The sequence below is a fragment of the Aedes aegypti genome, chromosome 2, assembly GCF_002204515.2.
Source record: "Aedes aegypti strain LVP_AGWG chromosome 2, AaegL5.0 Primary Assembly, whole genome shotgun sequence".
NCBI lineage: Eukaryota > Metazoa > Arthropoda > Insecta > Diptera > Culicidae > Aedes > Aedes aegypti.
This window is the reverse complement of record NC_035108.1, coordinates 436213779-436238739: the sequence shown is the minus strand read 5'-3', so window position 1 is coordinate 436238739 and position 24961 is coordinate 436213779. Positions and strand designations below refer to the sequence as shown.

General features: G+C 39.8%; 1 protein-coding gene across 2 annotated transcripts in view; it reads left to right on the top strand.

Moving 5' to 3' along the window:
- LOC5567008 (cGMP-dependent protein kinase, isozyme 1) overlaps positions 1-24961 on the top strand; it is a 176099-nt gene that overhangs the window by 150684 nt on the left and 454 nt on the right. For both annotated transcript variants that reach the window (XM_021847821.1, XM_021847822.1), the window contains one exon: positions 24744-24929. In XM_021847821.1, the coding sequence (XP_021703513.1) occupies positions 24744-24929 (186 nt within the window). The remainder of the gene's footprint in view (positions 1-24743; positions 24930-24961) is intronic.

Here is a 24961-nt window from a genome sequence, read left to right as displayed (position 1 = left end):
TTACCGGCGATGCCACAGTAGCCAGGAACCCACATTAAGACTGTGTTTGGAGGGGAACAGCGAATAATCTTTTGGATCCATGCATGCTTAGGTGCTTGTGACCAGTGAAGCGTATAATACATTTTTGACGCTATTGTCGCATTTCTGTTACATTCACATGCAAGAGGTTTCAAAACATTCATTTGTGACATTCTTACTGCAACCATGAATGTATCACCTGACATGGATAAGAGTAGCGTGCAATTCTTTTCAGCCTCCCATGAACGTTATGCTGTTGTGGATGACGGGAATGCGAAATGAATGTAAAAAACAATCACGACGCAGCTGCGATCGTAGCGACAACTCTTCATTCGTTTGCTTCTGATCCAAATCGCCACTTCATCACAGCTGCGTTTTCACTGCTGCACAATGGACCGATGCACGAGTACACTATTTGACGTTTGAGCGGTCCCGTGTTTTTTACGTGACCATGGCAACGAGTGAATTCGGCACCGCTCATACGTCAAATTAGTGAACTCGTGCATTGGTCCATGGACCTTTGCACAAGTTCACTAATTTGACATTTGAGCGGTGCCGTATTCACTAGCTACCATGGTAACGTAAATAACATGGCACCGCTCAAACGTCAACGACTGAGCTCGTACATTGGTCCATTGGAGGAGAGGGTGTTCATTGGAAGCAACAAAAAAGTGGCACAAACGGAGCACCAGGGTTTTTCTTAGGTTTGCTTCTACCCTCTTTATTCGTAGGTTTCTGCTTCGAGCCGTTCTCGCACAAGGTGCTGTCCATAAACAACGTGGTCATCCATGGGGGGAGAAGGGCGGGGGTAGTTTATTTGACCAAAGATCACGATCGGCACTTTTTTTTGTATAGACGAAAAACCGACCGACGAAGAAAGAAGAGTCTAAAAATAGAAAAATAACCCGTGAGTTATGGACAGCCCTCAAGCTGGTGATACAAGAATGAAAAGAGAAACATATTTCAATCGGTGCACATTGTGAGTGGCACATTATGATAATACAGATTAACGTCTACTACAGTAATTCATTACAATCATGATACATTTATTGCTGACCAAAAAATAGTCACAGTCGCGCATGACTTTTATTTTCAGTATCACATGAATGTTTTTGTTGCATGAAAGTCATGGCAGTCTATGTGTGATTGTCACGCTCACTACAGTTTTTGACGGTACATTTTGGTTCACTGCTTGTGACTGTATAGATGCTAGGACACTTGCGGAATCGAACAGAATGAGAAGTGTTTTAGTAGAAGGTGTGGTAACGTTATCGACTATCACAATGGCAGCTGCCTCAGCAGAAAAGATCAAGCATTGATTTGGAAGTCTAAGACTCACGTCCGATTCGCTGTCGTGAATTCCAATTCAGATTCCATAACGGGAAAGGGATTCGTCAGTACATCTATGCTGAGAGTCACGGTATTTGGTGTTGAGGAGTTCCAGGACCGTCTGATGAAGTTTCGATGAGTTTCTCCCGCTCTAAAATGATTTTTGATCGAGTGGTCAACTTTTAGTGTTGGAACTTGCCAATCTTTGGCTCCATGCCATTGAACTTTTTCCACTAGGGGGAGTTTCGTGTTGGCAGCATAACGGAAAACTCTTTTCTCCTCGTCGAGGAGGAAGAGCCTCGATTCATTGTTACTTTTTCGGCATAGGTTGCAGCCTTGTTTAAGATTGCAGCGGCGATGCGATATTCACAAGGTGGTGTTCCAGCTTTCATACAGGCCAACCATGTGGCTGTAGAGGGCAGCAGACCGTAAATAATCCGAACGAAGGTGTTGTACGTTGATGCCAGTGTTTTGATGGGGGCACTTCTTCACATGAATAGTCTGCCCTGTTCGCCGACTACCCTACCGGCGCATGCGTTCGCCATACTCTACACATCCTACATGTTGCGCATACGAGGTACATTTAGGCCGGAACAAATCTTAAAATCTTCTTTTGTCACCTTCCATCAAAATGTGTCAAGGGGGGGGGACAAAAAATAATAAAATGGAAATTCAGGAAAATTTATCATTTTTTTATTCTCATATGGTGAAAAACCATGTTTTGCCACTGAAGGATATATCAAATCGAAATGTTTTAGTTATAAACACTACATTTTTTATTGTTCTTAACATCGATCGCATAACATTTTCCATAAAACGGCTTTCAAATTGTACTCTAGCTATTAACAATTTCAAAAAGAGTGCGAAAAGGTTGCACTTATATGCAACTTGAAATCATATTTAGATTGTTTCGATTTGGTCCAACATGTATATAATATTCCGGGACGGTTCAGGATCTTTTCGTTATGGAAATTTCTTTGACATCCCAAGCAGAAGAAAATAACTGCTGAATACCAAACTAAGATATTCCATACCAGATAATTTCCAATACTTACAACCTGAATGAGGTATGAATGAGCCCTGCATAAGAGGTAAAATACCTCAAATAATATCTCAAGCATATTCTACGAACACCAAACTGATAATTAGATCAGGTATTGTAATACCTCAATAGTACTTGATGGATTTTCATATAAAAGTGAAATTTTTCAATAGTAGTTCAATACCTCCAGCAGACCTCAATAGCTGTTCAATACCTCAATGAAGTATTTTTAATTGTTTTAAAGATTTTTTTCAATACCATTATAATACCAAATTGAGGTATTGACAACTGAACAATACCTAATTTTGGTATGATACCAAAATATGGTAGACATAAGTTATTGGGGAGTTGTTTGTTCCTCGGGTGGGCATTACAGGTTATCGTACCTGCCGCATGATATACGAATGTGAAAATGGCAACTTTGGCAAAGAAAGCTCTCAGTTAATAACTGTGGAAGTGCCCATTAGAACACTAAGCTGAGAAGCATGCTCTGTCCTCTGTCGAAAAATAATGAAAATCAACACTGAAAATAAGATAATTTATTTATTTTCCCCTTCTGACTTTTTGAAATTTTTGAAGGGGGGGGGAGACAAAAGTAAAATTTCAAATTTGTTCCGGCCTTATTGCACACTCCAACATTTTGCAGACTCCGGAGTATTTTCGGAATGATGTAATGTATTTTCAGTATACTTGGATTTCCGAAATGAAGGATTCTTGAAGGCTTCGTTAGCACATTTTAGAGAAACGGAAGGTAGCCCATCATCGACGTTACGTATTGCAGTCCTGCATTGGAATTTGTGAGGGGTACACTAATAGCGACCATCCAGCGATTCGCTACCGCATCGGTCACCGGAATGCTGCGACAACAATGGGAAGAAATACTAGCGAACGAAAGTGGAAGACGAAAGCCTCTAACAAGAAACTAGTCGTTGAGGAACTTCGTCAAGACGGTGATAACGAGGATATTGACACCACCGAGCTAAAACATAGGATGGTACCGGCTTGTGATGCCACGAAAACTGGTGTCGAGGAACAGACGGCGACCAGCTTACTGGTGAAATGACAAGCTCAGCTCGCTTCGCACGGTCTGTCTCAGGACCAGAAGGCGGGCTCAGAGAGCAGGGACGTGGAATGTATAGAAAGGAGCAAAGCACAGGTTTTTGAGAAGCTAGGATTGCACTCATACGGGAGATCAAGCTTAGTAAATCCAATTCCTACAAGGAACTAGGGTAATGCGTATCGAGTCGTTATGGCCATGATCAACGGCCCTTCGACACCAACAGAGATATGCCCAGACAAGCTGAAGGTGATCGTGGAAGGACTCTTCAAGAAACACGATCAAATGCCGTACGGTGAAGACGCAGAAGCAGTCGCCGAGTACCGGCAAGTGTCTAACGACGAGCTTGTAGAAGCGGCAAAACGCCCAAAGCCGAAAAACGCCTCTGGTCCAGGAAAACCGAACGTGGCGTTGAAAATTCTGGACATGCGCAGGTAGGTGTTTCAGAAATGTCTTGACGTAATTTCCCAGGAATACGGAAGATTCAGAAACTGCTGCCAAAGCCAGAAAACCAATTGGATATCCAGCCTCATTGTGGCCTATTTGCCCGCTGAATACGATCGGAATACTCCTAGAAAGAATCAGCCTTCAGCACAATTGACCCAATCGAGAGCTGGATGAGCGCAGTCAAACTGCGGATATAGTTCACCTCAAAACAGAGATGCTGCTAGTCAGCAACTGCAAGGCGGGTCAACAGATGGAGGTCAACGTCGGAAAGTATGTGATTGCACCGAAGCGTGTATTGAAGCACATGGGTGTAATGATCGACGATCGGCTGAATTTTAACAGCCACGTTGGTTACGCAAGCGAAAAGTCCGAGAAGCCAATGAATGCAATAGGGAGAATCATGCCAAACTAAGGCGGTCGCAGCAGCAGTACGAGACGTCTGCTAGCTAACGTCTCGCCATCGATAGATATAGAGTTTTGGCTGATGGCAGTGCGAGTGCGTATAAAACGATATCGTCAGATGGTGTATGCGTTATAACCGGTATGATCCCCATTTGCAGCATTTCGGCGGAGCATATCGAGTGCTACCAACGTCAGAAGATAGTCAGAGTCAAACCTATTAACGTGCGGAGAAAAGAAGATTCACTCACCGGTTCATCCCAAACCTGTCGACGTGGATGAATAGGAAGTATGGAGATGCATTGACTGGATTAGTTTGGATAGAATGATGTTGTCCAGTCGGTGGTTCGAATATATCTGCTTTATTCAAAAATCATTTCCTTACGCTAGCCTACCTACTGAATGGCGTGACACATACTTTCTGCTGTGTAAGCATTTGGTAGTTCATCGTTCTACAACGGCTGAATGTTATGATTATCCAGCATAACATTCTGTCGTTCGACTTCTACTTCTACCGATCGCGTTCCACAGGCGTAGTCAGGGGTGTATCCGCCACACGCCCTATTTATTTATTTTTAAATTTTTATCTTATAGTTGAAAATTTAAAACATTTAATTTATAATGGTTGAAACGTAAAACATTTAGTTTGAAATACATGTTTATTTTTAATTCTAATAATTTGAAATGTAAATGTGTTTAACTAATGTGATCCATTGTAGATCGCCTTTGATATCTCATATCTCCAGCTCAGTCTTCTCAAGACTCTACAGAACTAACATTAGAGATACTCATTTATGTGAAATGGAATGATATTTGTTTGGTATTATTAAAAACGTAAGTGGTAGCGAGCTCATCCACCACACGTCCTAAAAATATTTTACTGTATTATATTGGTTATAAAATTGATGGATTTGTTATAAAAGGTTTTGTCCTACTTTTATGAATTAAATCTACCTTATCTTTTAATCGAATCGCTACATTCGGTCCTCTGTCTTCTACTACAGGGTACGGTCTCTCATATACTGTACTAAACTTGTTCCCTGTTTCATTTTTTATTAACAATAACTGTCCAGTGACATAGTGTAATTCTTTTGTGTTTGTATTTAATTTTAGAGTTCTTCTTGTTTTGGCTTCAGTTAATGATTTGTGTGCTGCTTGTTGTGTTGCTTGATTTTTTATTTTTAGTAATTTTGAATAATCGTCCAAATTGTAAATGGGCGTCAGAATCGGAGGAGGATCGCTTAAACTTGATGGCAGTTTACAATGTTTTCCAAACACTAACTCAAATGGAGTTTTTTCAGTCTCCAGATGAGTTGTGGTATTATACGCAAATTGATAAAACTTGGTCCATGATGACCATTCTCCAGGATTTCCTGCTGCATAGATTCTCAAAAAATTTCCTAAACTCTTATGCGAGTTTTCCAATGCGCCTATCGACTGATGGTGATAAGCAGTTGAATTTAATTTAGAAATTTTTAAAAGTTCACAAATTTTTGTAAATAACTCTGACATAAATTCTGTTCCTCGATCAGTAGCAATTTCATCGGGAACTCCATAATTTAATATAACATTCTCTACAAAAGCTTTAGCAACAATTTTGGTTGATTTGTTTAATATTGGTGTCGCAGTGATGAATTTTGTCAATTCACACTGTGTTGTTAGTATGTATGAATGACCTTCATAACTAGGCACAAGTGGTCCAACCAAATCTAAATAGATTTTGCTGAATGCACTATTTGCCGTTGTTGTTACGATCTGTGGTACATTTTTGGGTTTTATGTGTTTATTTTTCTGGCAAGATTCGCAAGACTTTATGAAATTGGAAATATCCTTTTTCATAGTCGACCAAAAATATCGCCTTTGTATGTTCTTTAGTGTTTTCGCGATACCTGCATGGCCTGCCGTAGGCAGTAAATGAAAATCATTTATTATGAGATCTTTCTCCATTTTACTTTCAATGTGCTTTATCTTCTGATCCATTATTCTCAATGGTGGCATGCCATTATTTAAGTTGTTGGTATGTATCATGTTGTAAAATTGTTTTCCTGGATCAGTATTCTTTATTACGAGCTCGTTTATTTTGTTTATTTTGCACATTTCTTTCAGCATTACTACTATCCGCCGTAGCTGGATTAGAGTCTTAGCTGGATTAATTTTAATTTGATGTTTTGGAGCATCAAATCTTACTTCAGGTATTACTTTGTTTTTATTAAAGATTACTTCGATTGACAATCCTGATAATGAATGCTGGCCAGCCATTTCATTATTTGGATCCCCATCAGAATTCTCTTTTGCTGATTTACTTCGCGTGGTCACTAGAACATCTTGGTCAACTTTCTTGTTTATTTCTTTTAAATTGTCGCTTGTCATCCTAGATAAGGCGTCTGCCAATACGTTGTCTTTTCCTGGAATATACGTTATACTAAAATCATACTCTTCCAGTGCTAACCTGAATTTAGTTAGCCTACTAGAAGGTTCCTTCATTGAAAACAAATAGACTAATGGTCTGTGGTCTGTTTCCAAATCAAACTTTCTTCCATACAGATATAGTCTGAAATGTTTGATCGCCCAAACTACAGCCAATAGTTCCTTTTCAATAGTTCCATAATTTAATTCTGATTTGTTCAGTGCTCTGGATGCATATGCTACTGGTCTTCCGTTTTTTCGGTTAGACAGCACTGCTCCCAAAGCATACCCTGACGCATCAGTTTGCAATTTAAAAGAATTTTCAAAATCCGGGTAATCCAAAATTGGTGGGTTAACAAAATTAGTTTTCAATATTTCGAAGCTTTGTTGACATTCTGGTATCCATTCAAATACTACACCTTTCCTTGTCAACTGATTCAATGGAATACAAATCCTTGAAAAATCTTTTATGTGCTTTCGATAGTAGTTGGCGAAAGCAACAAAACGTTTAACTTCATCGGCTGTTTTAGGTACAGGCCAATTTTTTATACTTTCTATCTTCGAAGGATCAGGTCGAACTCCTTCTTCCGATATGAAATGTCCCAAATAAAGCAACTCTTGCTGCAAAAAATTGCACTTAGCGGGATTTAATTTAAGATTAACTCCCCTAAGTCTTTCAAAAATAGCAATAAGGTTCTTATTGTGTTCTTCTAGTGTCTTGCCAAAAACTATTATATCGTCTAGATAAACTAAACATTTTTCCATATTCAGTCCCGACATCGCGACTGTCATTAATCTTGAAAAAGTTGAGGGACTAATTTTTAATCCCATTGGCAGCCTGGTCATTTGAAATTGACCAGTGGCTGTTGAAAAAGCTGTTATAGGTCTACTTTTAGGATCTATCTCACATTGATAGTATCCCTGCGAGAGATCCAAGTGCGTGAAGTACTTGGCCCCAACCCCCTGAAGAAAGCTCTAGTTCTTGAAGCCTGCCACCTTTGTTGTGGCGCTAGTGATTTTTAAGCTCTGTTCATGTCACGCTGCTTGCGGAAGCGTCAAATTTCGCCGGACAAATTTAATGAAATCAATGTTTTGGTTAACAAAATATGCAATGCAAAGGACAACTATACAAATTAATCTATATATTGCGCAATACTATACATACTGGCTCAGATGCTTTGAAGCATAATGGAGCTAAATAAGTAATAACAATGCTCATATATTTGAAAATAGAGACTGTCATCATACTAGCCAAGGTGTTTTTTTTTTCTATAAATGGACCAATGGACCGATGCACGAGTTCATTATTTGACGTTTGAGCGGTGCCGCGTTATTTACGTGACCATGGCAACTAGTGAATACGGCACCGCTCAAGCGTCAAATTAGTGAATTCGTGCATCGGTCCATGCACGAGTTCATTAATTTGACGTTTGAGCGGTGCCGAATTCACTCGTTGCCATGGTCACGTAAATAACACGGCACCGCTCAATCAAAAATTAACAATCCATACACGGAGAAATCAGACTTCCCAAAAAATAAATTCGTTTTTACTCAAATTTGGGTAAACTGCATTTAGTATTTACCCACGGTTGGGTTGTTTTGCCTCTCTCGCAACAGCAATGTTGTCAAAAACAGAGAGAGACGCACCGACCCAGCGTCAAAGTTCAATGGAATAAGCCAAATTTGGGTTCTTTCAAGTTTACCTAACGTTAAGTTGTTTTAACCCATCACGGAGACTTCGAAAGCTAACGCTGCGTAGATTTTTTTTGCACTGAGTTGTTTGTTTTGCCGCTGTTAAATAGAAACAACCTAAAGATAGGTATATATCAGTTTACCCAAATTTGGGTTATCCCACGGAAGAGCCGAATCAGGTCCGTCCCACTCGGGCTCAGATTGGGTACCAGTTCTAGTACTGCATTTGATTCCTCGGTAGTGCAAAAGCAGGGTGGGTGTACGACTGTCAACTACAAACAAAGCTCGCCTAACAATCATCTCTCGGGCGGGCCGTCCCAAACGACATCATCTCTCACGCGAGCTGGCCCATACAGCACAGGTCGAAACGCGGGCCGTACCAGGCAGCAAATTCTGATTCATTTCAACACTCAAACAGCGGGATGCCTAGCAGCGTTGTGAGCCAAACGAGTACACCCACAAAACATGAACGGTAGGCGCACCTCGTTGCGTATACCCCCCCTGCTATTTCCACGGCTATACAAAGCTACAGTTTTAATAAACTGTTTCATACATTGCAGATATGTTTTGTGTACCCAGTTTCGAATTTGTATTGAGGATACAAATTCTTTTTTTAGAGAAAAAATGATCTTTTTGTAAGAGGGTTGCTAATTTCAAAGAAAATTGCCTATCTCCTAATAATTCGTCAAAATTTCGTTTGTATAATTCGTTAAACATTCAACCAGTACAGGTTTTAAAAATATTTAAATGATAATACATGCATCCCGCTAGGAATTATAGCACCGAATCACTCAAAAATGATCAACTTCCCCCCAGTTTACGGTACATGATAACATTGATCATAAGTTCCGTAATCAGAATCTGACGATCGTTACCATTCAGATGTTTATTGTACAACCCGATAAAATTCAGAAAGAGGACTTCGCTCAATTTCCTCTTCTTTATCAACGAACTTAAGGTAACACACGATAGACTCATCTTGGCATCCATGAAAAATCTATGTTCATACTATCGTTGAAAAGAAAAATTTTCTGTTTTATATCATATCGGTCATTTGATGATCTATCGGATCATATGCTTGCTAACAACAGGCATGGTGATACACTTTCAGTTCATCTTTGTCCGGTAGAACCGATATCACATCCCCAAAACTACAAAATTGATCATCATTTACGGATAGCAAACAGTTGCACCTTAAGCACCGCCAACACATTTTCAATCGGAAGGATTTTGGCGCGCTCGAACTGAACTGAATCCTCCGTTGTGTTGAAACTTCATCCGTCGACGTGATGTTGGACTGTTTTCAAAAACAGTCGAGATGAAAGCCGAGCCGACAGAGCAATGACAGTTAATTCGTTCAAAACTTCGCTTCGGAAGTCCAACCGGCGAACTCCAGATTGGTGCTGCGAAGTCAATATTAACTGTGATGGTAGGAGTGATATTAGATAACGAAATTGGCAACATCTCTTAATAGAAACCTCAATATTACAACAATAGTAATACATTCTACTTCCTCTTCCTCTTGCATTACCATATACACTGCAGCGAATTAAAAAGAAAACCGATCTCATAACATAAGGCAATCCATAAGACAGCTGCGATCAGCTGGTTTTTTGTTTATCATGAAGTTTTGACGTTTCACGATCGGAGTGACCGTTCGATTACAAAGGAAAATGTAAAGCTCCGATAACACTCCCATGCTTTGTTTACCCTGCCGTTTCGGTTACATGTACACTTTCAGCTGTCAGTCCTAGCGCGGAAAGTCCTCATGGATAGCCTTATTCACAACTTCCTCGACCCTTCTAATGTGTACTTAGACGCGTACGCTTCCGCAACGGATTTTGGTTTGTTTGCAGCTTAAAGCACCAGCTGTCAAATCAGCACCTTCTCCAGCACCAAATTTTTGGCTTCACTCCAGTTGTTCGTGGATGACAGCCGTTTCAGTCCTGTGCTTGGCCCCTGCCAGAGAATCTATAATGTCTTCGATATTTCCTAATTCAAACCTATCATCTTGAAGGGAATTGTTTACCTTTCGGTAATCAATTACCATCCTCCATTTTTTTTTTTTTTGTCATCGCATGACTTTTTGGGTACGAGGAGCACCGGTCTATTCCATTCGGAACGGGCTTCCTCTATTATACCACTGTCAGTCATATTTTTAATTTGTTTGGCAATTTCTTCTTTTTGTGATTGTGGCAACCGATATGGTTTTGTGTATACTGGTTGCGGCAATCGATGGTGATAAAATTTTGGTTACCGATAGCTTATCGTCTGATAGACAAAATATATCGTTGTACTTCAGACAAATTTTTCGAATCGTGGCTTTTTCCTCACGAGATAAATGATTAATTTTTAATTCCTTTAACAATTTTTCAGCTCTATTCGAGTCAGTTTTGACATCATCAAGTTGAATTATATTATATTGATCAAGCTTTTCCATTTTTGGTTGCAGTTCATGCAAAAGAACTGTTTTTCTTGATACATTTAAAATTTTTACTGGGATCTTCCCATTGTTAGGTTTTACAATTGAATTAGCTATAAAAACGTATGGTTTGACTTCCTCACTTAATAACACCTGAGGTTCGTTTACATTTACCTCTACAAATGCTGTGATCTCCGTTCTAGCGGGTACACATATAAATGACATATTTGGTGTGTTGAATGGTATTTTAATTTTGCAATTGTTTACGTATGCAATTAGTGTTTGTTCCTTGAAGTTTAATATTGTTTCATACTTGTACAAGAAATTTTTTCCAAGCAAGGCAGGTATGCTAGGGGGTAATCCCTTGACAACATAAGCCTTGATTCCAAAAACTGTTTGTCCATAGCAAAGACAAATATTAATACTTCCTGACGACAAAGTTGAACCATTTATTCCTCTTATTTTAATTTTGTCATTTTTGTCAATTGCTGTTTCACGGGGAACAAGATGTGCTGAAATGATAGAACAACTTGCTCCACTGTCTAAAATAAATGGTACCTGTTCATTTTTGATGTTGAATGTTATCGATGGTAGCCTTTTCCCTACATTACTCACGAAAAAGCTCGATAATATTCGCAACATCTTCTTCCTGTTGTTGATTTGGTCGCTGTTGAGGTTCTTGGACAGCTACATTGGCATGTCCGTGTCTACCTCTGTTGTTGTTACCACGGTTTTGTTGTGGATAGTTGTTATTATTGTTGGGTTGTTGTCTATTTCCGGGAGGTTGCTGGTTTTGGTGGAAGCCTCTACCTCGGCCTCTGCCATAACCGAAACGTCTTGCTCTGCTTCCTCTTCTTGTCCGAAAATTAGAACTTCTTCCCCGATAGTTTCCTCTATAAAATCCTGAGGGGCCGGCATGCATCCACATAGCCGTTTCCTCCTCATTGGTGTCCCAGCCAACAAATATGTTCACATAACTGAGACTGCAAGCGAATAAAGTGAACACTTATTCGGTAAAAACAGATTGTATAAAATGCACACATTCCCTCTATTCGCACAAATCTGGAGGCCATATACGTACATTTTAGAGAATTTATCATGGTCAATACAACTCCAGACAATTTGATGTGGCGTTCACTATAATTTCATGTATGATTGTGTATTGCAGTTTATATGAGTTAATTTTTACAAACAAATAAAATAAAAACAAATAAAACAGTTCGATACGAGCCTCGAACCACTAACCCTTAGAATACTAGCCTGATACGCTACCACTATACTGCGCAGTCATTGTTACATAATGTGGTCTTTAAGCAAATATAAATGAAACACTGTAGTGCATCGTATGTGAATGTTGCCAATCTTAATTGCCATTTGGCAAATGACCAAACCAGTGCAACACTGAATGTTTTATGTTAACGTTTGCAGTTGGAACGAAGTGCAGCAATCTGTCATAGACATCGTACGAAAATACTGATGCAAAGTGATTTCATCGTTTTTTTGTTGAACGGTGATGTTCTTTTAACCGGTAAGTCAATACCTATGTTAATGAATTCCACCTTTTCTGTTTATGTTGGGTTCTTGCCTTGTATAACTTTATTTCTACATCAGATGAACTCATATGTAATCTCACATTGATGATTATAATAGAGTCACACCAAGTAAAATATAAATCGTAATTGAATGGCAGTATGAAGTTACATATTTGGTCAGATTAAATTGGAATTCTATAAGATGCAAATTCAAGTCAGATGAAATTGATGGCTACATTAACGATTTCAATCAATTAAATTTTGCATCATATCCAATTCCAACGAAAATTGTATATTTATACAATTTTAAATAAACATCCTTATATGATCTCTGGTTTGTTGGGGTGCACCTCCAGAGCATCACTTATCGCTCTGGTAAGTGTGCCTGGATTCCTTGCCTTGAGGAAAAATTGCGTCCTAGAGTCCTTCAAACCCTGCATGAAGTTTCGGATCGCGATGGGTTGTACGATGGCCTCAGCCGCCGCCTCATCTGCGAATGTTCCGTTGGAGACGTGAGCAGCTGCAAGCTTTGCTGCTAGCTCACCAATCTCCTTCCCGTAGTCCGTTAAAGTTTTCTTGTTTTGTTTGATCGTGGCCATTTCCGACTCAATGGCCTGCGGACTAAATTTTACAGAAAATTTAATTTTTAGAAGCCTTTTGGCTTCGGCCATGGTCACCGCCGCGTTTATTACACCGTGCGCGGGACCAGTCAATCGAGTTTTTACAAATTTCAAAATTTCGATTTCTGGAACTCCATCGTTATAATCTTTAAGGAGGTCCAGAGTTTCAAAAAAACTGGAAAGCTTTTCAGCTTCCCCGTTGAATTTATCTACCAGCTTTAGGGCAGTGCCCAAATCTAGTTTTGGAGCCATCTTGGGTAAGGTTTCTTCCCCGTCTGATGATTCCGAGTGGTCCTCCTCTGAGTCTGATTCTTCACTAATAATCTTTTGAATGGATAGGTCCTTTTTGTTTGAACTTTTTAATAATTTGATACAATCATTTATGATCACTCTCAGATCTCTATATTGTTTTGATAGATTTACTCTTACTTTTTTATCTTTTACTATGTTTCTCAATCTATCTTTGAGTTTTAGTAATTCTTTAATCTTGCTATTTTTTTTCTCTAGTCCGAAATTACATTTTTTCAAGCTAGTATGCAATCTTAAAATTGCATCTTGGATTATAAAAAATCTATCCATTCAAAAGATATCAATTTTTTTAAAAAATTTGGTTTACTCACACATTTCTGTTTTTCTCTCTTTTGTTTATCGTTAATCTTCTTCTTTTTCCTTAGTTTTTCATGTTTTTGGTTGTTTTGATTTCGTTATCCTTGTTACCTATAAAATAATTTTTTTTTTTGTGTAAATATGTTTTTTTTTAAATTTACCAGTTTATTTGGTTACTCCCCCTGCTCTGTTGTTGTTAATAATTTTCCATTGTCTGGTTGAGTTCTCGATATTCAAACAACAGCGTCTCGCGCCATCCCGTCCGGGTGCTTTGTGGCTCGATTTTCGCCAATGCTGCTGCTGCAACTCCAAATACGGCCTCACCTATTTGCTGTTTGGCCTGGACTTCCTCGTAGCTAATCAATATCAGTTTCCTCGTGCAGCGTCCGTTTCTCTGCCATTGTTCATCTCTTTGCGGGGTTAGTCCGAAACGAGAACTTCTTCTTTTCGATTGGTTTATCAAGCCGATTGTTTTTCTCTGACGAGCACTTTACTGTTTCTCGATGCAACGAGTCACTGTGTACCGCGTAATCGTAAAAATCTCTTAAAATTTTAGTTTTTTTGACATTTGACACGAAAAATAAAATTAACGGAGCACCAGAAAACTAGTCTTTTTCATGTTTCACTTGTTACGTTGGTTTCTCGTTTTCACTTATTAAGCTGGGAGCGTCGCCAGCCGTGCCGTACGTTCGGCAACCCGCTCAGTTTGCTGGTGGTGGCACCTGATAATACTCTTTGCCAATATGTAGCCCATGGCTACTCCAGCCATTACGCAAAGTGCAATGGTTTGTGCTACGTGGTGACCATTCGGTGCTGACGCGGTGATGGTTGGGGCGACGATTTCGTCAGCCGAAAACCAACCCATCGTTTCAGTAAGTTTTTCCCATGCGATTTAATTTGCAATTAATGTCACGCGTAATGTTCATTCTGGTACACAACTGTTACGGTGATATCGGCCTCAAACACTTCTTTTTTCAAAACTTTTCATTACACTTGAGTGTAGAATACTTTCACTTAGTGCTAAACACTAATTTATGGTCTTAATACTGGCTTAGGATCGCCATGCATTGACTGGATTAGTTTGGATAGAATGACGTTGTCCAGTCGGTGGTTCGTATATATCTGCTTTATTCAAAAATCATTTCCTTACGCTAGCCTACCTACTGAATGGCGTGACACATACTTTCTGCTGTGTAAGCATTTGGTAGTTCATCGTTCTACAACGGCTGAATGTTATGATTATCCAGCATAACATTCTGTCGTTCGACTTCTACTTCTACCGATCGCGTTCCACAGGCGTAGTCAGGGGTGTATCCGCCACAGAGAGATGAACTTCTACCTGACAAAGTTTCATCGGGTCATGGATGTTTCAGGAAGTATTCAGGCACGCAGATTCGTCACTTTGCCAAATTGTCCAAACATCAACGAGACACTGCAATGTAAAGTTTTCGGCTGCCCAAGATTCGCGGAAGTGTGGAACGAAATGCTCGGAAGCAGCGACGGAGATTCAAACCCCGACAACATCGTGCAGAAAATGCGGTGAACAGAGCGATAACGGATATCATGTCGTAGCTACAACAGAAATGGCGAGAAGACCAGAGGGCGTCGGGCCGCGATCGGAGTGGACTAGATCCTCCGTCGGAAACTAGGCCGAATAGTTCGAGCGTCACGTAGTATCGGTGATAGTTAGTCGGGGCACCTGTGTACCGGAAGCTTCCCTCCACCGGAATCGCAGGATCAGCACCATACCGACCACCATCGAGTTGGAGTAGGCTAGATTCTTCGCCGGGGACAAGCTGAGTAGAACGCGAAACAGCACCGGCTAATGATCGTCGGGCGCATGTGAATCGGAAGCTTCCCTCCAACCGGAATTGCTGGAGCAACCTCGGCATCTGCCCAGATAGCATCGATTCGGGAGATTTTCCGCCGCCGGGGAAATCTTCGTCGGAGTAGAATAGATCCACCGCCGGGGACTACTCTGTGTAGTACGTAACGTGTCATCGGCTTGAGTCGACGGAGCGCCAGTGAACCGTAAGCCATCCTCCAACCAGAATTGATGGATCGACCACGGCATCCAACTGGTCATCCAGGACAGCTCGAAAAGCAGCAGCGGAGAACGAGTCGTCGCAGAGTTGCGAAATGCACATGAGCATCCAGTAGAAGTTCAACAAAGCTCTGCAGTTGGGCAAAACTAGCAGTCGCAGAGACACCGCAGAAATGACGTTGTGAGTAGCGTTTTTGACAGCGGCTTCAACAGCGAACTAGCAGAACAACTAGAAGCTGCGACTGACGAAGTGAATGAGCACAGCCCTCTCACGTTGAAGTTGCGCAATGTACTTCCGGAGGATATGGAGGCATAGGAGCAGTAGTCATCATTATGCCATTATCCACCATCAACACTATAGAAGCTTCCAATTCCCACCACCAGATGAATGGTCAGAATGTAGTTGATAGCCTTCAACGGGCGGCGATTGACTGTTTAACGATTAACTTGCGACGATCGACGCGCCATCATATTTCACATGACGGATGGTATTAGAACTAACTTGGAGGTGATGTTTTGGAGGTTATCTGGCAATTTGGAGGTTAAAATCCCCTCCAAACACTGGCGGTTTTGCGGTGGGATGTTGACGTTTGATGACGAATATAGTAACCCAAATGGATGGTCTGACGGTCACGATTACTCTATGAGAGAGATGGGTCATTGACCTGATGTCTAAGCACAGTAACTCAATGAAACAGACTTCACTTCAGTTTAAGCCATCTACAGTCACCCCACAGTTATGGATAGCACACAGATATGGATCAGAGTTGGATTTAACGGAGAATATCTCATCAAATAAAGTTGCAATTACGCAGAACACATTTTACCTACACGGAGAACAAAATATAGTGTTCGTAATCATTTTTCCGGTCAATTTAACTATATTTTAAGGTTAATTTGGAGATAACTAAAAATATAGTTGAATTGACACTATATTGTTAAACATAACTAAACCATATAGTTGTTGATAACTATATTTTTGATTAAATTTACAAACGTCAAACGTCAAAATTTAACTATATTTTTGTTGACTCAAAGTGAATTTTATTGAGTTTACAATATTTTGCAATGTTTACTCAGCATTTTGTTCTGCTTTATCAACATATCTGAAAAGATTCGGTGCTGCTTTATCGATCTAAAAAAAACATTGCAAAAATGAAAACAAAGGGCGAGTCGACAAACTTGATATGTGGTCGCCTGCGTGAGAGGTGGTCATCTTAGCACCTACACTATTCCTTGCAAGTTAGAAGTAAGTAGATTTGTGAGCATGACTTGAATTCTAGGGAGGTGAATGTTTCCGAATAGTGATAATTATCAAAATTATAATTGTTATAAGTACAAGTGGATAGCTCAATCAAAGAAGTGTGTTTATTTGATTTGACGTTAATTTAGTGTTGGCGTAAGTTAATTTTATTTCGAAACAACTATTTGTGTGTAGGTAAAAGTAATTGACAGGATTGTAATCTTAACATACAGAAATTCTTCTGCGTGTACGCGAACCATAAATCTATACAGCATCGCAATCAATTATAATGGACGTTTACGCATTTTCCCTGTTTCTAGGAAATAAAATGTCTACCATATTCCTAGAAGCATTGATTCATATCTGTGGGGTACTGAAAACCATACCACAGTTATGAATCAAAGATAAGGCGATTCCAAAAGAAACGCCAAAAAGTATACTTTCACTAACACTCCATTCATTTACCTCGCAGATAAGCTGCTGTTATAGTGTGTTGATCCATAATATGAGTCGGTTTGATCCATAATAAGGAACCACCTCTCCCACTGATCCACATCTGTGGGATGGACAACGGTTAAAATTTCTATCGAAATCGACACTTTTTCGTAAATGAACGCAAATGTTGTGGTGTATTTCATTAAACAACTATATTCCGCAGTGCCAGGGAGGTAATCCGGTTTTGAACAGCGTCAACATGATTTTTAATCACATTTTGTTGTGAAAAATGACCCTTAGTTGATCCATAACTGTGGGGTGACTGTACTGAAGAATACTGGAGAAATTCAGAATACTGAAGAGATGAAAAGAAAAGTTGAAAGTGAAAGAAGTTGGAGAAGAGAGGCAAGTAGAAGTGGAGGTTACAACGGTCGGAAAGACAAGAGATAAATCAAACAACCCTTATTTTAATACCTTCATACGAATCCGGTAGAACCCCGCTGTTTTGGATAGAACTTTGGTTCAGAACGTTCATCATTCCCCTCCCCTATCTTACTACATGGGGTAGTTCCAGCAAGTTACCGAGTCCTTCAACATACTCGGAAGCCCGTGGAGCAGTTGAAGACCTAAAGTCGACGCCATCCCGAAGAAAACAGTTGGAGAATAGCCCAGTCGACGACCAGTGTAGGAAAAAAAAAAAGGATGGTGATGTAAAAGGGTGAAGGAAAATGGAAGAAGGAGCTCCCTGGAAGAAGTGACAGGTTAGAGTAGGATTTGAAAGAGGGGAAATAGAAGAAGCAATAGTCGGAAAAGTCCGTAGCAAATGTAGTTTTTGTTGAAACCAGTGTGACGTGATTTTTTATGCATCATAATGCGATCATATCCTGCCCCACGGAAACTGTAGAGATTAAGTATGCCGACCCTGAGGTCTATATTTCAGGGAGTGTCACAAAAACCCCTCTGAGCTAACGACGATTTCAATTCAGAGGGGTTTGATGGGTAGTTGCGTGTATTTAAGGTACTCACGGGTTTTCAGGGCCTTTAATAGGTATGTTTAGGTACTCATGGTAATTCAGAGGTACTATTGGGTAATCACGGGTAATCAGAAGTACTCAGTTATTTCGGGTATTTACAAATACACACCGGTATACCCGCAACTTCCTAAAGCTGCTAATATACAGTAATCCCTTTGAGGTTAGATGAGTACCTGCGAATATCCGCTTGTAATCATGAATATTCATGAAAAACGGAGAACCCAAGTAGCACTGGTAACAAATGCAATATTTTAGAAAAATAAAACAAATTACATTGCCGTTGCATTTCAGATAATTTGTAGCATATCTTATTGATGATTTTTAATTATGGTTACTAGGCTATTACATTGTAACTTACGCTTTGTGTACATTACATAGATGTTGCATTTTTACTTGCATGTAACTTAACCTAGAGCTGTCAAAATGAATAAGTTACATTGAAATTGAATCTGTGGTTGCAAAGAAACAAATAACACGCTCGGTTACATATAGATTGCTAAGTCACATGTGTGTAACAGCATGAAGTTTGTTTACCATTTGTCATAGGGGAAGGGGTGAAAAAATGAACAGGATGGTAAAATGAACACTGAACTTGTTACGCATGAACAACAAATTACAATATTTTTAATTACGCACGGTTGATTTAGAGCATAAAAAAGAGTGTTTTTGTTGATACGGTGATAAATTGAAGGCAGAACCATCAGAAATTAAAACTGATATAATTTTAGGCACGGAGATGTTGAGGTTTTTCAATGAGGTGAATATCGTAATGATATGATGTCGAAGCAGAAACCTTTAGAACTGTTTTCGAAAGGATTATGATCATTCATAGATGTTTTTTTAGAACTGTGATAAAAAATTCAAAAATGTTTGTTTTGCTTGCGTGTTTTACCACCAACATCAAATGAACATTTCCATAATATTTAATGACGATGAATGTATGTGAAAATTTAGCTGTCTTAGTCTTAATTCGTTTCGCTGTGGTTATTAACATCCCTATTTTTGATGTTGTGCGATAGAACTAGTTATAATTAATAAACAAATTAATATTGAGGATTTTGCCCTCTAATAGACTCACACCTAAATAATTTTGTCACACCAAAATATTCTCCCACCATGTTTGCCATATATTGGGTGGCGTCGTAGCTAACGAAACCAACAAGTAACGCACATGTAACGCATTATGTTGGATTGTACATTGAATGCAAGATGCGTGCTTCTATGAAAGTGCCATATAAACTGATGTGTGAGTATTTATTTTTCCACGTTGAAAATATGCACGACAATCTATTCCTCAACTAAACGAACAATAAATGAAGGACAATTTCTGCGAGTACACATATCACAGAACATCGAGTTGCATTTGTAATGTTCTCTTTACTACTTTTGTGGGGAACGCCAATCTTTGAGCCGATGACCAGTGATGGAAAGTGGCGAACGCTTCATCTGAACTGGAACAAAAACAAATCCAAACGCTCCCGAGCGTCAGAGCGCTGGCTTACTCGCATCTGTCGACTCCCGAGTAACTGAAGCTAAAAGTGATTCGCGAACGTGTTCGGAGCTGCTCAGAGTCATATTGTGCTTTTGGGAAAAAAGCTGTTTACCCTCCGAGATTTATGGTTTTTAAGGGCTTTTGACTACAAACTAGTAGTTTACTATCGATATGATGGTTATACAATTAATTTGTCTGTCAAAACCATAATAAATCACACCTTGCTCGGTTACTCGCGAGTAAACGCTCGCGAGCTTGTTGCTACTTCTTTTGACATGTTCTCCCGAGCAGACGGGTGCGGGCTTACTCACACCTAGCCAGATCCCGAGTCTGTGATGTTTGTTATGCGTTGGTATACACTCGTGAGCTGCTTCGTGATGCGAACTTTTCCAGCACTGCCGATGACACGGAATGACGAGAATTCGCAGGATCCGACATCAACTCCATAATTTTCAAAAGCAGTTTTTTCGTTCAAAATCATGAATATGTTCATGTGTTCACTGTATTTTATTCTCCAACCGAAACACAGTGAACACATTTTCGACGAGTAAATTTCAGTTTTGAACAGAAAAATGGCTGTTGAAGTTTCGATGATTACAATGACGAATCCTTGAACGTTAAGGTGTTTGAGTCCTCTAGACAATTCGTAATCAAACGTCAACAATCCACCACAAAATCGCTAGTGTTTGGAGGTGATGTTTACTTCAAAATTTCGAAATCAACATCTCAAACTTAGTTCTGATACCCTCGTCCACGAATTATTGTGGCGCGTCGATCGTCGCAAGTTTCTCGTTAAACAGTCAATCCCGTAAATGATTGTGTTTTGTTAAGCTTAATTACTTTTAGACGATAGCAGTCAGTGGCTGTCTTCTTTGTTGAAATTTGTTCTGGGATTCCAACTCCCACATGGTCCACTTATGCACTGTCATAGTTTGTATTACGTGCAATAAATATGTTAAATTTGTCCTTGAAAAAGTTATCGAAGGACCTAAACTTCAATCAACTCGTGGGGGCAAAACCCCCATCCCCCTATTTCATAACACCAAAACAGCTGTTGAATTCAAATTCTACCAAACGTAATGCCACGCTGAAGTAACGCGCAAATTTAGAACCTTACAAATGTATTTTTTCGCATCAGCATGTATCTAACAATAACATCAGAACAAACGCCTGTAGGTATGCATTATATATATGCAAAATCGATGAAGAGAAATCACTCATGTTAGTTAGACCCTATTGGAGTTTCAGCATAGAAATGCACAAGGGGCTACCATTAACAACGCGGTTATTTTTTCCCAATTTTAGACCCATCTTCCCCCTAGTAGTCATTTGTCCATACACAAAATTTACAATTTTTAGGACCGTTGTCATTGGGAAGAATACCCCCCCCCCATTAAATGACTACGTGGTTTATGGATGACCCATAAGAACGCTTTTGTTAATTGATTTATTAACCCTAGAAATACTCAAATGGATGGATGTTGTTTCTACTATTTGATAGAGAACATATTTGTATATCCGATTATAATAAAAAACAACATGTTTTTCACATCTAAATTGCTATTTTCCTTATCATGGACATATTACCCTCAGTCCCTAATATTGGCACAAGTTGATCAATTGATAAATTCAATTCGTTGTTTCACCTCAGGGCGCAAGATTGCATTACTTCCTAGCGTCTTGTAGTGAAAAATTGTTAACAAAACCCGCATCTTGTCACCTTTATTCACAGAAGAGAAGATCGATGAAGAGAAATCGATCATGCGACTTGCGCCCTTATTATAGCACACGCTTGAATTTGCCTTCTTTCGAGCTATTTTAGCCATTTCGGGACTACGAAGCTGCTGATGTTTTCTGTGAGAAAAACAATGAGAGATATATTTTTTGGTTTTTTTCACGCACACGGTGACAGTTCCTTACGAGGTTTTCCATAAGTGCGAGTGCTTTGTAAATCTCTTTTTGTTTCGTAGTCGCGATTTGAGCACGTCACAAACCATGTGATTGATTGATTTCACCACAAATTCAAATCGGCATGTTAAATCTGTTATGAACATGTGAATAATTACGCGTTCGAAAATCATACGTATTACTTTTATTGACATTCATTCTTAAAATGGTTGTTCGGTTCCAAAACTGTCAGAAAGTTACAACAACATCAACGCCGTTTCATTTCTTTTGTCGCAGGAAAACCCATGCATAATCAACAAATTACATATCAGTCGCTTGTAAACTTCTTATGTAACGAACAAACAAGTTACATAACGCTCGACTTTTTGCGCTTTTTCGGTTACATAGCAGTATTTTTCCCTGTTACAAATGTATTGAAACGGGCGTCTGATCGTCGTTTCATAGACATCCCTAAATTGCAAATAATTTCGCGCCTATTAGGTAGGCAACCTAGTGTACGTGCTCGAATCAGGGTCTCGTGAAAAAGTTTCATAGCCGAAATTATTCAGCCGATCAATAGGAAGAAAATTGGAAACAAAAACAATATTTTCAAGAAAGTTTTGGACCGGAATTAAAAGGAAATTTCTGGAAATCAGAGGTCTGAAGGTCTGGACAAGATCTTTACCAGTTCTTTCCAGTTCATACCGCCGAAGCATAAAGTTATAAAGTGAACTTATTTCAAGTGATTAAAACCTATTTAAAGTGATTGCTAGTAATATTAGATTTTAAAGAAAACAACAAGGAGGGTTAAAACCAGTTCATTTAAAATCGTGAGTGAAGTTGTACGGGAAAATTATTGATTGTAAGCACATTGTTTAAAAAAAAAAAACAGAATAACAAATATGAAAGCTAATTATGAATTTCTGTAGGAAAAGTACGTGAGTGTGAACCTAAAAAAAAATTAAAGAAAACTAGCTGAAAAGTGAAAAGCAGTAACGTGAGGTAAATTCAGGAAAATCATTTGGTGTGTTTGGGGTGCTAATAGTGTTTATTTCACAGTCACCGCATGTGACCGCGTGGAGCATTGGGGTTGTGGATTAGCCTCGGAGCTTCGGAGAGGAGGAGAGCTGCCAAACAACCTCGCTTAGTGCACGAGCAGCTCTTGCACCTGACGCTCTCAGTATTGGTGCCTAATTCGATCGGACTAGGGCGATCCCCTGGAGGCACTCTTCGTCTCGTGGCTTCGTGCCGCTAAGGGTGTCCCCAGAGTGCGTGGTCAACGGATGGAAGGATTCGGCCTCGCGTGAACCACATCGCTACACGTGGTTCTGTACGAACACGAGAGGTCTGACTGGGGAAGGAAAACCACAGCTAGCGAGATTCGCCCCACACTCACGTCCCGGGTTCAAAGGGTCCATGGTCAACAATAGCCCGATCGTCTCCTACTCCCACCCCACCATCGGAGAAACAGCATTGGTGTTATTCGTGCTCTCCACACGCGAGAGATACCACAAGAGTTAGCGTCGTGTTTTGCATCCAACACCACGCCGGCGTCGCACCGATCCCTGTTCAGGAGGCATTGGTCAAGCTACGCTCTCGTCAACTACCACTAGGAAGATCATCACATCAGCCGATTGTGATCCAGAAGCCCGTCGGTCGCAGCACGAAGATCGACGCCGTTGCCGGCCACTAGACCGTCGGCTAGCCGGTAGACCAGGTAACTCACCGAGACAAGACTGTAAGTACCTGGCCAAACTTATTGAGCATGAGCACCCTTACACCAATCTCTGGAGAAATGATCTCGATTTGTATTAGTAGGGTATAAGCTAATGAGAAGTAACTCACGTACTCAAGATTTTATGAAAACTCAAAAGAGTGACGTCACTACTCAGATCAGATTAGATAGATTTAACTTATTACCACAAACGGATCCGTTCACAGATAGCGTTAGGCAAAATCTGTTTTACTCAATTAAAACCTCGGCTTAGAAATGAAAATAGTTTTTAAATAATTTCTCTTTTTTTAAAGAAATCGCCAATAAGGCAATAAAATTACTTTAAATTGGTTTTTCAATAAACGAGTATAAATGTTAAATAAAACTTTTGGAAATGCTAAGGAATAAGTAGATTTGAATTATTGAAATTTTGGAAGATATTTTACCTGCTTGGGAACGGAGTTTTCTGGAAGGTTGTTGGGAATTATATTAAGGCGGATTCATAGGAAGCGTTGGGGAAAATTTGGCTAGCAGGGCAAAACCGATCTTGAGTTCTAGCAGATGACTAATGTCATCTGGCGCATAAGCTAGATCTTAGAGGCCCTTCCAGGATCCCCCTTACAGTATCATATTGTAACTATAAAATATGTTAAGAAGCCGTTGCTGTAAGCTACTTGTAACAATATGTGCTGCTTGTGAATACCCTGAAATACCCCTGAAATACCAGATAATGTGCTTGAATACCAATAGAAGTTCATGACTATTCTGGAGTGCCCCTGATTACACATGAGTACTCATTAGTACTTCTCGTAAGTATACGGGAAACCCGGTAAGTAGCATGAAATACTTCTGAGGACTCATAGAGTCTCAAATATGCTCTTTCAGAACTTTAGGCTTAGTAAAGTACTGAACGGAGCTCTTAAGAACTTGGAAGTCCTAATCTAATTCGAAGATGAATCTTGAGCAGCTTCCAAGCCTGATAAAATTTCCAATGTGAACTTTTTTGGAGCATCGGAAGAAATTCTTAAGAAGTTCACAATTAACTGCTCCTCAACCATAATCAACTAGCATAAGATTATATTTTGGTTTTGAAGCATTTCTCGCCATTTTTATTCTGAAGCTGCTCAGCCCACTTTTTGACTGTGAGCTTTTATGCTCATAATAAAAAAAAAATCAAGTTGTTTCGCTTTGAAAATGACCTTAAATCCGCATCACTGATTACTTAGGCATTTAAACACGTGATATTGACGCCTGATGCATACATACACCTGATTTGCATTTGTATTAAGTCATCCAGCTCATCTGTAAACCTTCTATTTTCCAGACCACCATTCGCTGCAGCCGACCCCATGAAGACGTACAACATCATCCTGAAAGGCATCGACATGGTCAACTTCCCGAAGCACATGTCCCGCGCAGCAGTAAGCCTGATCAAACGACTCTGCCGGGATGTGCCCACGGAACGTTTGGGCTATCAACGGGGAGGCATCCAGGACATTAAGAAGCACAAGTACTCATCACATCTCCTAGTTTCGGGTAGCA